This window comes from Hippopotamus amphibius, chromosome 10, assembly GCF_030028045.1.
Source record: "Hippopotamus amphibius kiboko isolate mHipAmp2 chromosome 10, mHipAmp2.hap2, whole genome shotgun sequence".
NCBI lineage: Eukaryota > Metazoa > Chordata > Mammalia > Artiodactyla > Hippopotamidae > Hippopotamus > Hippopotamus amphibius.
Window position 1 is genome coordinate 107,200,321 of NC_080195.1, and position 13,088 is coordinate 107,213,408.

A 13,088-nucleotide genomic window follows, 5' to 3' on the forward strand; every position below is an offset into this window, starting at 1 on the left:
TCCCAAACCCTTAACACACAACTTTAAGGCGAAAGCCTTAAACATGGGTGTAGAAAATCTAGGAGAATCAGAAAGATAAACAGATTCTTAGCACCTTCCGGGGCCAGGGAGATGAAGGATACACCCTGGAGTGAGAACCCCCCAGTACTTGTCATGGAGAGAGGAGAGCCAGCCCCTCATGCACAACAGAGCCCACCTCTGCTCTAAGCAGATCAGCTGGCTGCTCTTGCCTCTATATCGGGGCCTCTGGAACTTCTCAGGGGGGCCATACAGAAACTGGAAGGAGGCAGTGTGGCCTCCCCTTCTTTATTCCAGGATTTACCTGTCTTGCTCTTGGACACTGAGGCACTACAGGGGGGATCTGCGGTTGCCAAGCTGCTGAGCTTAACGTTTGACTCCTGGGAAGGTGGGGATTAGGTGTTTGGGTATCAGGGTGTTTGGGGGGTGATTTTAATGGCTCTGGGGACTTGAAGCTATTTCAGAAAACACCCAAGGGGCCAGTAGAATCAGGATCTTTTCACTGAAATCCACAAGGGCCGCAAGAAAGGCTGTCATTGGCCAGGCTCTCAGGCCACCCAAATGGGGGAGAGGAGGGGATGCAAACCCCGCCCAAGCCCCAGGGGGATGGAGTCGGCACCGGGGACTTCTAGTCAAGCCGGGGACGGCGGGCCAGGCATTTCAAAGGGTGCGGGAGCTAAGCGGGCCGCACACTGCGCCTCCGCGGCCGCATTTTCGGGAAACCAAGGTCGGAATTAGGGTCCAGGTGGGAAGCAGACGCGGAGTCAGGGAGAAGAAGCTCGAGCGGTGGAGGAAGATCCCAGAGAGCTTAAGCCCGGGACCTCGGCGCAGCGTCTTGGGGCGAGAGGATTTCGTCCCCGCGTGTCCAGCGCACCGCCCAGGCGCCGCCAGAGTCCGGGGCAGGGGGTCTTCTCGGAGGGGGCGCAGCAGCCCCTGGCACCGCGCCCCTTCGCCCAGCGCCACCTGGTTCCTCAGCAGCGTCAAGGAAGGGTCTCCGGTCAAAAACAAGGATCTGCGGCCATGGCCGAGGGTCGCGGAGCCGGAGGGGGGGCGCCCCGGGTCCCCAGAGCCCGCCCGAGGGCCCGGCGCTACAGGCGGAGACGCGGGGCGAGCCGGGGGGCTGCCGGCCCTGAGGCGCAGCGGGGAGGAGGCGAGCGAGGGCTCCGCGGAGGCGTCGAGGGGCCGAGGGGGGCGGGCGCATCCGCCACGGCCGCGGTGACCGAAGGAGCAGGCCCGGGGGGCGGACGGAGGGCGCGCGGGCGAGCCGGCGCCGGGCGCAGGCGGGTGGCCCGGGGGCCGAGACGCGGGGCGCGAGCGGGGCGCAGGGCGAGATCGCGACGGAGGAGGGCGCCCGGGAGGGAGAGGAGCGGGCGCGCGCGGCGCCGAGCAGGTGGAGGAGGCGAGCCCCGGGCGCGGCGCGCAGGGCGAGGCCCCGGGGGAGGCTCAGGGGGAGCCCGGGGGACCCCGCGGCCCCCCGAGGCGAAGGAAGCGGCGGAAATCGGGCGGGAGGAGCCGGGAGGCACCGCGCCTGGGGCGTCGGGGACCCTCATGGACGCCGAGGAGCCGGTGGGGGACAGCACGGTGGCCGAGGGGCCGGCGGGGGCCCCGCACGGGACGCCGAGGAGACGGCGGGGGACAGCACGGATGTCAGGGGCCCGGCGGGAGGGGCGCACGGGGCCGAGGGTGAGCCCCGGGACGGAGGGGGACGGCAGCCCCCAGACCCAGGCCGAGGCGATTGAGGCCGCAGCGGCGGAGAGCGCGGGGGTGCAGCCCTGGCGAGTTTTCGGGGGAGCCTCGGGGGTGCAGCGGCGGGCGCCGGGGAGGAGACCAGGGACCGGGAGGGAGAGAAGTCGGAGGAAGCGGCCGCCGGGGGACGCGAGGGCAGATGCTGGGCGAGGACGCAGGCCAGGCCAGGCCCCTGGGGCAGACGGAGGAGGCAGAGGAGGAGAGGCGAGAGCCGGGTCCGGAGGGGCCAGGCGAGGAGGCCACAGCGGGGGGGCGAGGAGGAGCCCCTAGACGGCAGCGCAGATGCGGAGGAGGCCCAGCCGACTGAGGCCCGGGAATCCGAGGCCGAGCTGAGCAACCACCTGGCGGAGGAGGGCAGCGCCGAGCGCGGCGGACGCGGGACCGCGCCGAGGTGAACGGCGGCCAGGAGGATGGCGAGGCGTCCGAGGAGGGGGCCCCGGAACAAGAGCACGACATCACCCTCTTCGTAAAGGTAACTCTGGCTTCCTGCAACTCCCAGGACGCCCCCTCCCATCCTTAGTCTTGGTCTTGGCAGATCCGATCCCAGAGGGGACGCGCACGCATCGCGCTCTAGGCGCCCTGGTTGTCACCGAGCACTTCTATCGGCCGGAGGGAGGCGGGGACAGCTTGGGATTCAGGGAGAAGAGGGTAACGAAGCATTAGGAGGAAGAATGGAGGCTTTGGAAGCAAAAATGTTGGGGGTGGGAGTGGTGGGAGGTGGAGATGCGAGTCCAGCATCCCACTGTCCTTTGTCCTGAAAATCCTAACTGGCCCTTCTGATCAGGAGGTTATTAAAGAATTCATTAAAAAAAAAAAAACGGAAACAAAAAGAAAACCCGACAAGCCCTATTGATGTTCAAAGCAATTTTTGCCAAAGGAAACGCTAACAGTTAAAGCGAAAAAATGCAAACAGGTAGGTTGTAATGTGAGAAGTATCCCGGCACTCAAATCTCAGAGGCCCAGAGCCAGCCCAAATTTTCAGCTCCAGAAAGGCCTTCCGTTTCTACAGAATCGATAAGGTATGTTTGGGAGGAAAGTGGAAGTTTACTTAAATATAGTAATATTTATTGAATATTTTAATATTTGCTTTGGAAGAATGTAAGATGCCAGTGACTTGAACATCGTATGCCTTTATGTCCTGTTTTCAGCCTTACTTCAAAGATTCAAAGGGGACAAAGATTCTGTAGAGACACAAGTGAGGAAGTTTTGAGTTTAAATAGGTATTCCTAAAGGCATCACAAATAAGGAGCAAGGTCCAGGGGCAGCTCACAGGAGGATCTTTGTTGAAAAAAGCCCTTCCCAAAGACCTTCGGCCAGGCCGGGAAAGCAGCAGATAATAAGGTCAAGAATGTGTATTGTATGTGGAATCATAATCCTTCTAAAATACTTTCAGGCTTATAGAGGCCAGTTATAACCTAAACCTCCTTAGGAGAAATAGAAGCAAATTGTAATAAGCAAAAAAAAAAAAAAAAAAAAAAAAAAAAAAAAGTACCCAAAGTGATTAAGATCAGAATTTCAGGAATTCTTTGGGTGGCAAGAGAGTTTGGGAAGAACAGGCTTGTGTTTCTTCACTGTGCTGTTCTGAGCAATTTTTAAGATGCTGAGACATTTTAAGATTTTGTATTGGGACATAACCTGAGGGCACAATCCCTAGGAGGGTCCCTGGGAACCGGAAGACTTCAGGGAAGTTAGGGGAGGGGGAAGTCTGAACACAGCGCTGCTGTGTGTGCCCCAAATCTGTTCTTTGGTTTAAGAAATTTCCCCTTGTTCCGGTCACCTGACTACATAATTCCAGCCTCTTGTTACAGCTTGGACATACAACTTCCTAACTGTCTCTTTGCTTCCATCCTCGGCTCTCTCTAATCTAGTCCCCTTGATAATAGCCAGTGAGCTAAGAAAGAAAAGATCTGATCATTTCGTTCCCTAGCATAAACTTCCTCAGTTGTTTATTGCAGACTTTCAGATAAATCCACACTCCTTAGCCAGGTCACAAGGCTCTCTGTGATGTGGTTCCTGTCTCCTTGGCATTGCCTGGGTCCCCTCCCCCTTTGCCACCCATGGTACCGCTATGCCAGCTGTATTAAGCTACTTACTGGTCCTAGAGAGAATCACATTCTTTTCTGCTTTGAAATTTTGCATGCACTGTACCTGAATCGAGTTTCCTCCCCTTCATCCGTCTCCCTCTCTCCTGCCTGCTTATCTGCTACGTGTCCAAGATTCAGCATGGCCATTGTCTCCTCTGGGGAGACCTTTCCAACCCCAATTTGGGTTGGGTATCCCTCTGTTGAAGCTCCACTCACACATGGCACTACCCTCTGCGTGCTGTCTCCAGTGTGAAGCACAGGTCTGGAACGTGATGGTTTGAATGGGTGACTGCCTGTATGAGGTAGTACATTGTAGTGATCACTGGCACAGACTTTAGAGCCAGTGGGTCTGGGACCAAATCCTGGCTCTGCTGCTTTCTTGCTGTGTGACCTTGAGCAGGTTACTTAACCTTGCTGTGCCTTTGTTGCTTATGGATAAAACAGGAACAATAATAGTATCTACTTCATGAGGTTGTAGGGGATTCAAGATTAGGATTGTATAAAGCACTTAGAACAGTACCTGACTTGAAATAAGCCTGGTATAAATGTGACTTCTTATTGTTACATCTGCTCAACTCTGATAAACTTTCCTTGATCTTGCACAGGAATAATCCCTTTCCCATTCCATCCCTGCCATTTTATTTATTTATTTATTTGTTATTTATGGCAAATACCTCTAGGTATCTAATTACCTCCATTCTCTGGGGAAAAGAATATTAGGAAAGGTAAAAACAAGCTGTAAGTTGTTTTCTCAGGTTCTGCTCAGGTAGTTTGTGTAGGCAGAGGCAGGGGGCACGTCACGGGCAGCTTATCCAGAATGTTTGACTCTGGTGATTGGCTTGGTGCTCAGTTGGTCTTTTCCTTTCTTTAAGGAAACAAATGGATCTCCAAACAGTGAAATTGGTTTTCAAGCAACTACTGCTTGATACGACTTCTGAGGGTCACTTAGGATGTGCCCCATGGGATTGTTAATGTGTCTTTCTTCTTCTTCTCCTTTTTTTCGGCTGCTCCATGTGGCATGGGGGATCTTAGTTCCCCAACCAGGGATCAAACCCATGCCCCCTGCATTGTAAGCACAGGGTCTTAACCACTGGACCGCCAGGGAAGTCCTCACTTTCTTCTTATCCTTCTAATCAGTCTCTTGAAAAAACAAAAGATCCCAAAGCACAAATCGAGCAAAAACTCTTTAGACTGTTTTATCTCTTGAGTTTGTAATACGTGATTTAAAGTCCTTTAATTGGTTCAGAATAGGATTTCTTTGCCAGATTTAACCTTTTCTAGGTTCCTTCTTTAGGCTTCACTTTATCTGGATGCTGTATTCCATAGTGGACATCTGACCTCCTGGCTTTTGTAAACATGTCAGGGCAAGTGTGTCTTTGTGGGTTTTTGATGCTATGGCTGAAATGTAAAATTCACAGAACTGTTCTTTAAGGAGAGTTCCTCCAAACATTCTTCCAGCCTTCAGGTGACAGCTAATTAATTAACACAGCTAATTAATTACCACAGTTTTAAATTAATTAGTCCTCATTCTATTTGGGAACTTTTAACTTTTACATTTCTTCCTGTTTTAAAAAATAAATGTATTGGTTACAAATAAATGTATTGGTTACCAGAAAGTAATGACACATGACCCAGTAAAAGATAATAATAAAATTTGCCTCTAATTTTAGCCACCTGGTGGTTTATAGTCTCTATCTTTGTGAAAATTGTCATTTTATTAATTTGTCATTTTGTTTTATTCTGTACATATACAAGAATATACTCTTGGATGTAAAAGAGCCAGGAATGTATAGAACAGGTCACAGGGAAACCTCCTTGAATTATTGTACGGTAAATGAATTGCTGATCATGCTACTTTTTAGTTTTGTTTTCTCAAAGAAGTGTTATTTGTCATCAAATTATAGGGTAACCCTGCAATGTATTTAGTAAGAAAGATTCTTTTCTTCTTTACTTATGGAAAGGGAGGATGACAGCATAATAGCATACCAACATAGTAACAGCAAACGATAAACAAGATACACCATAGGGTAAAGTAAGGACTTCGGCGGCTGTGGGGATTTAGAAGCTAAGGAAGGCTCACAGGTTCAGTTCTTCTAATACTTTGAGGCAGGGTCTAGGAGTGGGATAGTCTGAGAGATGGATTTCCTGGCAAACTTCACATAACTTAAAAATCCTTCATGTGACCAGTGAATCATGCTGGGCCAGAGTCTAAGAATTTCTTAAATTATGTTTCGGACATCATACATCTAACCGCTAATACACAGCTACCGCAGAGCTTGAGAAGTTGCATTTGCCGTCACATTTAGGTTCTCCAGGGAGGCGAAACTGAGGACAAAACAAAGCAAAACTTGAGAAAGGCATGACTTTTGAATAAGCATTGTCACCTAGAGATGCCACCCCCCGCCCCCCCCGCCCAGTAAACAAGTAAATAAATTGAGCCACCGAAGCATTGTCATACCACATGGGGGTCTGTTGGGACCAGCATCTGATGGACTCCTGGTGGGTCAGCAGGATACGGCTCTCTGTGCTTCTTTCTCCAGGAGCGAGCTGGCTGAGACCTGCTCCATGGGGTTTAGCCTCCAAAGAGCTTGAGAGGGAGATGTTATTTTCATAACTAAGTGTGGATTATGTGTTTGGAAGGGAAATGAGCTAAAATGCACTTCTGTGACTTGAATTTTCCCCCCCAAGTGACCTTTTTTTGGTCATTTGTTTTCTGAAGGTCAATGCCACTTGCTTACAAATTACATCTATGAAATCGTGCAAGGTTAGTTGGGGTGCAAACCAAGATAGACCATCATGCTTTGCTAACCTCTTATGCACACGTGGGCACACAGTGCGTGCCCACGGGTGAGATCCACGGGGTATGCTCACCGCCTAGGATGACGGTGGACTCGTGGGAGGCCCTCAGTCAGTGTTTCTTGGTAATGGTGGGTAAATAGCCAGATGGATGGATGACTGGTTCAAGGTGACTTGGCTAGTGAGAAGCTGGATGCAAGCTCCATTCCCCACTGCCCCAGTCAGGGTCCCTAGTGGAAGGGCCAGAGCCCCTCTTCTCCATGAAGACATCATAGTCTGGCACAGGGTCTCGTCCATAACGGGCACCCTGGCAACTGGTAGGAAGGAAAAGTGGTAGGAAGGGAAGCTGGTAGGAAGGGAAGGTGAGATCGAGGATGAGTAGGAGGTTGTAAGTGTATGTGTAGGAGGGTCTGCACACACAGGGGTGGTCACTAAAGAGTTATTGACTTGATTGTATTGGGGAGACACAGAGAGTGGGACCCTTTGGTAATCCCCAGCACAGATTCTTCAAGATTTTCTAAAACAGCCTGGCTTTGCTCTAGCCATTCTCTGAGCTCCTGTGATATCCAGCAAAGAAAAGTTTTCTCTGAGAGTTGGGGTGGTGGATATTTAAATCTCCTAAGCGTCTCCTTTTCCATCATTAATTGTCTCTGCTCTTTTTTCTGACAGAGTTTTGAGTCAGAAACTGTATCTGGGGAGAGTTAGGGGAGATATTTGCTAAAATATTTCAGCTTTTATTGTTACTGTTTACTATTTACTTCTATTTCAGTTCAAAAGTTGAGTAAGTTAAGCTTTTAAAAAGTTGAAATAAAATAGAAGTTAAAGATGTTTATGCACAATTTGGTCATTCATGGAATTCATGGGATTCTTTTGTAAAATGTACTTTTTAAAAGAAAAGATTTAATATGATGAAAAGCAAATCTTCTTCCATGCCTGAGGCCCCGCCTCTCAGTTTTCTCCCTAAAGACCACAAATTATCCTCCCAGAGATATTCTGTGCATATTCAAGCATATATGTAAAAATCCTCACTGTATTACGAGGGTGTGTCAAAAATCATCTGCACTCTGGTTATATTAAAACACGTAAATTCTACAGCCAGAGTGCGGATAACTTTTGACTCACCCTGGTAGTTACCTAGTGCTGTGTAACAAATTGTTCTAAGACTTAGCACCTTAAAACAGCAGACATTTATTATTCACAGTTTCTCTGCATCAGGAATTGGGGAGCAGCTCAGTTGGGTAGTTCTGGCTCATGAGGTTGTAGCCAGGATGTTGGCCAGGGCGGTGGTCTCACTTGAAGGATTGATTGGGGCTGGGAGATCCACTTTCAAGGTGGTTGACTTGTATGTCTGTTGGCAAGAGGTTCAATTGCTCATCACTTGGACTCTCTCCAGAGGGCTGCTTTAGTGTCCTCACAGCATGGCATCTGACTTTCCCCAGAGCAGAGATCCAAGAGAGAAGAGTGCCTTTTACGACCTTGTCTCAGAAGTCACACACTCATTTCTGTCTTTTTCTCTTAACTAAGTCCAGCCTTCAAGGAGAGTGGAATTCAACTCCACCTTTTTAAAGAGAACGTCAAAGAATTTGTGGACGTATTTTTAAAAATACCACACCCACTTTTTTTTTTCCATAAAAGGAGTACACTGGAAATACATTCAGTTATATCTTACTTTCTTTACTTAACATCATATCTTAGAAATCATCTCCAATCGGTGCCTGTAGCTCTTACACATTCTTGTTGAAAGTCTTGGACTTCCTAGGTGGCGCAGTGGTTAAGAATCTGCCTGCCAATGCAGGGGACATAGGTTCGATCCCTGCTCCAGGAAGATCCCACAGGCCACGAGGCAACTAAACTTGTGCGTGACAAAAAAAAATAAATTTAAAGGGCTTCCTAGGTGGCGCAGTGGTTAAGAATCTGCCTGCCAATGCAGGGGACACGGGTTCGAGCCCTGGTCCAGGAAGATTCCACATGCCTCGGAGCAACTAAGCCCGTGTGCCACAACTATAAAAAAAAAAAAAAAAAAGTCTTGTATTTTTCTAGTAGTGGGTGTATTCTACAATCGGTTCCCTACTGATGGATGTTTAGGTAGTTTCCTCTTTTTGATATGTTAAACAATGCTGTAGTGAAAATCCCTCCACAGATGTGCAATCATATATGGAGCCTAAATTCTTAGAAATGGTATTGCTACGAGGAAGGATGTGCATATTTAAGATTTTGAGAGGCTTCCCTGGCGATCCAGTGGTTAAGACGCCATGTTCCCAATGCAGGGGGCACGGGTTTGATCCCTGGTCAGGGAACTAGATCCCACATGCTGCATGGCACTGTCAAAAAAAAAAAAAGATTTTGATAACTTTTATCAAATTTCCTTTTCAAAGAGGTTATACCAAATAGTGCCCCCCTGACACTCTACAAGTGCTGTGCTTGCTTCCCCAGCTTTGCCCACTCGGTATATCCCCCAACTTTTTGAATCCTAGAGGTGAAAAATGATGTCCATTGCCATTTAACGCACGTCTCTTTTAGTATGCATGAGATTGAGTTTACTTTTATATATTTAAAAACTGTTGGTATCTGTTTTTCTGTGATGTGGCCGCTTATGTCCTTTGCACATTTTTCAAGTTGCCTTTTGGTCTTGTTTGTCTTGATTTTTATTTTAAGGAAGTTAGACCTCTGTCTGTTATAGGAATTGCATACCTTTTTATGGGACTGTTTTGACTGTTTGCACTGGAGTAATTTATCCTTTTAGTTTTAGTAATTTCCCGTAATTGACACTTGGGAAAACAAAGTATAGGCTGTGATAGCACTCTTAGAAACTTCAACTTTGTTTCCTGGAATCTTTGAATGCTCTGTTTTGCTTTTTATTCTATAACTTCTTAAATCCTGAGGGATTAAGTATTTCAAATCTCGCCTTTCTCCCTTTCTTTTTAATTAGCAGGTTATATTTTATCAAGCACACACCCTTTCAGGATCAAATTCTTTCTTACGTTGTAAGAATTCCTGTTCAAAACAAAGTTTAAAATCTATAGATAGCAGTATCATTTCATACCCACCCTGCGCCATCTGAAAATGTGAGGTGTATCACTTTGATCTTGGCTTCCCGTCTCCCGAAATGAATTCATGGTAAGTAATCATCTGTGATGAAGTGCCATCAAAGTATTGTTTCTGAGGTTGTGTCTCCCAGCCAGATGTCCTTTTTTGGATTCCATCTGTTGAAAGAATCGACCAAAATATACAGAGATTGATGACAAATCCTATGTGTAGAGGACCAGTGAATTGTGGAAGCCTACCCATGGCTTGTGTTTGATGAGAGGGAGGATGGAGATACACAAATGTCAAAGATTGTTGGGACAGACAATTTTGAAGCTTCTGAAAAGGGTAGCTCTATGGAGAAACACAGACCATGTTGGTATATACTTATTCAGTCTGCAAGGGAAAGTCTAATCTTATGTATGCATGCAAGATCGTCAGATGAAAAAAATTCTCCGTTGTTACTAGTTTTATGGACTCTACTCCAGCTCATTCCTTCTCTTTCCTTCTGTACTTGGTCATCCATGTGATAGTTGAGTCTTGATATGGGGTGAAGTAAAAGCTGCTTTTCAGTCTTTCAATCTACCAAGTGGTATTTTGGACCCGAGGAGGCTATTTAAAGTGGGTTACCCACCATGTAACAGACACTGTGTGAGGGGCTGGGGGTACTACAGTGACAAACAGTGATGAACACAGCTTCTGCTGTCCTGGAGCCTCAGCCTCCGGGAGTGCTGCAGAGGAAAGAATTCTGATGCTGTGTAAGGGAGAACGTGGGGGTAGTTTGCTGGGACAGGTGGGAAGAGCAGGAGGGCAGGCTGGGTGGTGACAAACAGAAAGGAGAGATTGGGCCTCTAGATCTCTGACAGCGAGGGCTCCGCCCCTCTGCTGGACTCCCCTCCATCTGGAAGACTGTGCTGTGCACAGAGGATGGATAAATGAATGATGGCCGTGTGCAAACGTGGCTACTGTATCAGGCGGACAGAATTGGGTGGTCACTGTGGTTTTTGTTTGTGTTTGTGATTTACAGTGTTGTGAGTTTCTGGTGCGCAGCAGAGTGATTCAGTTATACACACAGGTATGCGCGCACACACACATATATATACACTTCTCGCATTCTTTTCAAGTATGGCTCATTACAGGATATTGAATATAGTTCCCTGTGCTATACAGCAGGTCCTTGGTCCTTGTTATTTATCTATTTTATATGTAGTAGCTTGTATCTGCTAATCCCAAACACCTCCTCACCCCTGCTTTGGTAATCATAAGTTTTTTTGCTATGTCTGTGAGGGGGTAGTCAGCTTTTAATGTTATATTTTGCAGAATGTAAATTTTATGATTTCATAGATTCTTTCCGTCTAAGCCATCAACGCCTCAACTGTCAGTTTGCATTTACAGACATTGGCTTTTGGCTGAGCATGGTAACTGAACAACTATTAAAGTACTAGCCATGTTAAAAATCATTTTTACCTTTCTAATTCCATGACAGGAGACTATGGTAAGGAATAGAGTTGACGACCAAAATGGGGGTGGTGATGCACGTCACTCAGTGTTCAGCTGGTGAATGGGCTGGTCCCAGGGGTCAAGACAGCTTCACATACTCGTGTGGTGTCTTGGCAGGATGGCTGGAAGGCTGCGGCCAGCAGGGGTGATCAACTGGAGCACCTACAGGCAGCCCCTCCAGCATACTGGCCTCAGAGGGTCAGTGGTCAGTGAACAAGGCAGAAGCTGCATGGCCTTTTGTAATGAAAACCACACAGCATCACTCCCACCATATTCTACTGGCTATCAAGTAGTCATAGCGGTCAGGCCACATTCAGAGGGAGGAGAATCAGACCCCACTTCTCAATGGGAGGAGGGTCAAAGGATTTGCAGCCTTCTTTAAAATACCACACTATCTGATTTCAGGGTGTGCCAAAATGCTCAGATTATTTATTTATAGATCTATGTTTTTAATAACTTAAACTGGTTTAAGAAAATTTTAGCGGTTCCTAAATGCAGTGATGTTATTTTATATTATCCAGTGATGATCAGAGCACTGTATCTACAGTACTTACTACAGCAAATCTCAATGCCATGTATTTCTCATGTAATTCCCATAACTATAGTACACTAGCAAAGCAGGTCTTGGGCCCTAATCTGGGCCACTCCTTATGCTCTTTTTACACGTTGTTTCTTTGTCATGTCTAAGAGGCAGGCATTTATTCTTACCAAGGAGAAGCAGTATGTGCTGGTTAGGTAGCTACCAGTCTCAGTGCCCCCTTTTCGTTTAGAGTGTGCAAGTTTAGAGCTGTCCTGGAGAAGCGGGATTCTGCCTTTTGGCCAGTGGGGCTCTTCACTGGTGAGGGCGGCCAGCTGCTGGGAGAGGAGACCTGGACCCATTCTGCTTGAGCTTTCTGTTTGTACTTTTATAACCTTCCTGGGGGCTTAAGGATGCTGCTATCCGGTAGGAAGACCCTTATTATGGACCCCTAGCCATCCCCCACGGTGCCCCTGGCCCACCTGCAGCCACAGTGGGCTGTGGGAATGAGGAATCAGGGCAGGGAGGCACTGTTCTCTTCCCTGGATGGGGGCACACGAGGGGTTCTGATGGGGCCCTTGGGACAATGGCCACAGGCATGGCCAAGACATCCAGCACCTCTCAGCTGTTATGTGCTGTGAGGGTCTACCAGAATAAAGGTATTATTGGAGATCCAGAGACATCAGGCTTTCTCTCTAAATGAGGACGATTAACACTTTTTTGGGGCCTTTGGCGTCAGGGCCTTGGACATGGTGAGTTCAAAGAATCTTGGAAAGACTTTCTCTCTCCCCAACTTTCTTTCTTCTGTTTGAACTTCATGCAGGTTGGATGCCTTCAACTCTGTTTCCATAAATGGCCAGACCAGATGAAGTTTGGGTTGTACCCAATGGCTTTTTGGTGTCATTTAACTCTCTGAACCGAGAATTCCATGCTTAAAGAAACTCAGGGGAATTGACACATGAGATATGGAGGGGGACATTTTTATTAATGCTATTTTAACAAATACATTATGATTATTGACATCATGAGCTGCAGCAATAAAGTAAGATTACTCTGTCACTCTCCAGCTAGTGAGATTTGCTGTAGTAAGTACTGCAGATACAGTGCTCTGATCATCACTGGATAATATAAAACAACACCATTGCTTTTAGGCACTGCTAAAACTTTTTTTTAAACCAGTTCAAGTTAGTCAAGACCTGGATCTATAAATAAATGATTTGAGCTTTTGCACATCCTGAAATCAGATAGTGTAGTGGGTTAAAGAAGGTGTCTTGGACTCCCGGGACCAGCCCATTCACCAGCTGAACACCACTGAGTGACCTTGTCAATGTCACATGGGACAGAAGGATCATTTAGACAAGCCTTACCCAGATTCCTGACTCACAAATCATAATATATAATAA

General features: G+C 47.5%; 1 protein-coding gene across 1 annotated transcript in view; it reads left to right on the forward strand.

Annotated features, from left to right (window-relative positions):
- Nucleotides 1-624: 624 nt before the first annotated feature.
- The window catches only part of CLIC6 (chloride intracellular channel 6), a 48,151-nt gene continuing 35,687 nt past the window's right edge, over nt 625-13,088 (forward strand). Inside the window, 10 exon segments of the mRNA XM_057696443.1 lie at nt 625-745; nt 976-1,133; nt 1,135-1,152; nt 1,244-1,489; nt 1,492-1,614; nt 1,701-1,715; nt 1,717-1,947; nt 1,949-2,011; nt 2,013-2,138; nt 2,141-2,236. Of these exon segments, the coding sequence (XP_057552426.1) occupies nt 625-745; nt 976-1,133; nt 1,135-1,152; nt 1,244-1,489; nt 1,492-1,614; nt 1,701-1,715; nt 1,717-1,947; nt 1,949-2,011; nt 2,013-2,138; nt 2,141-2,236 (1,197 nt within the window).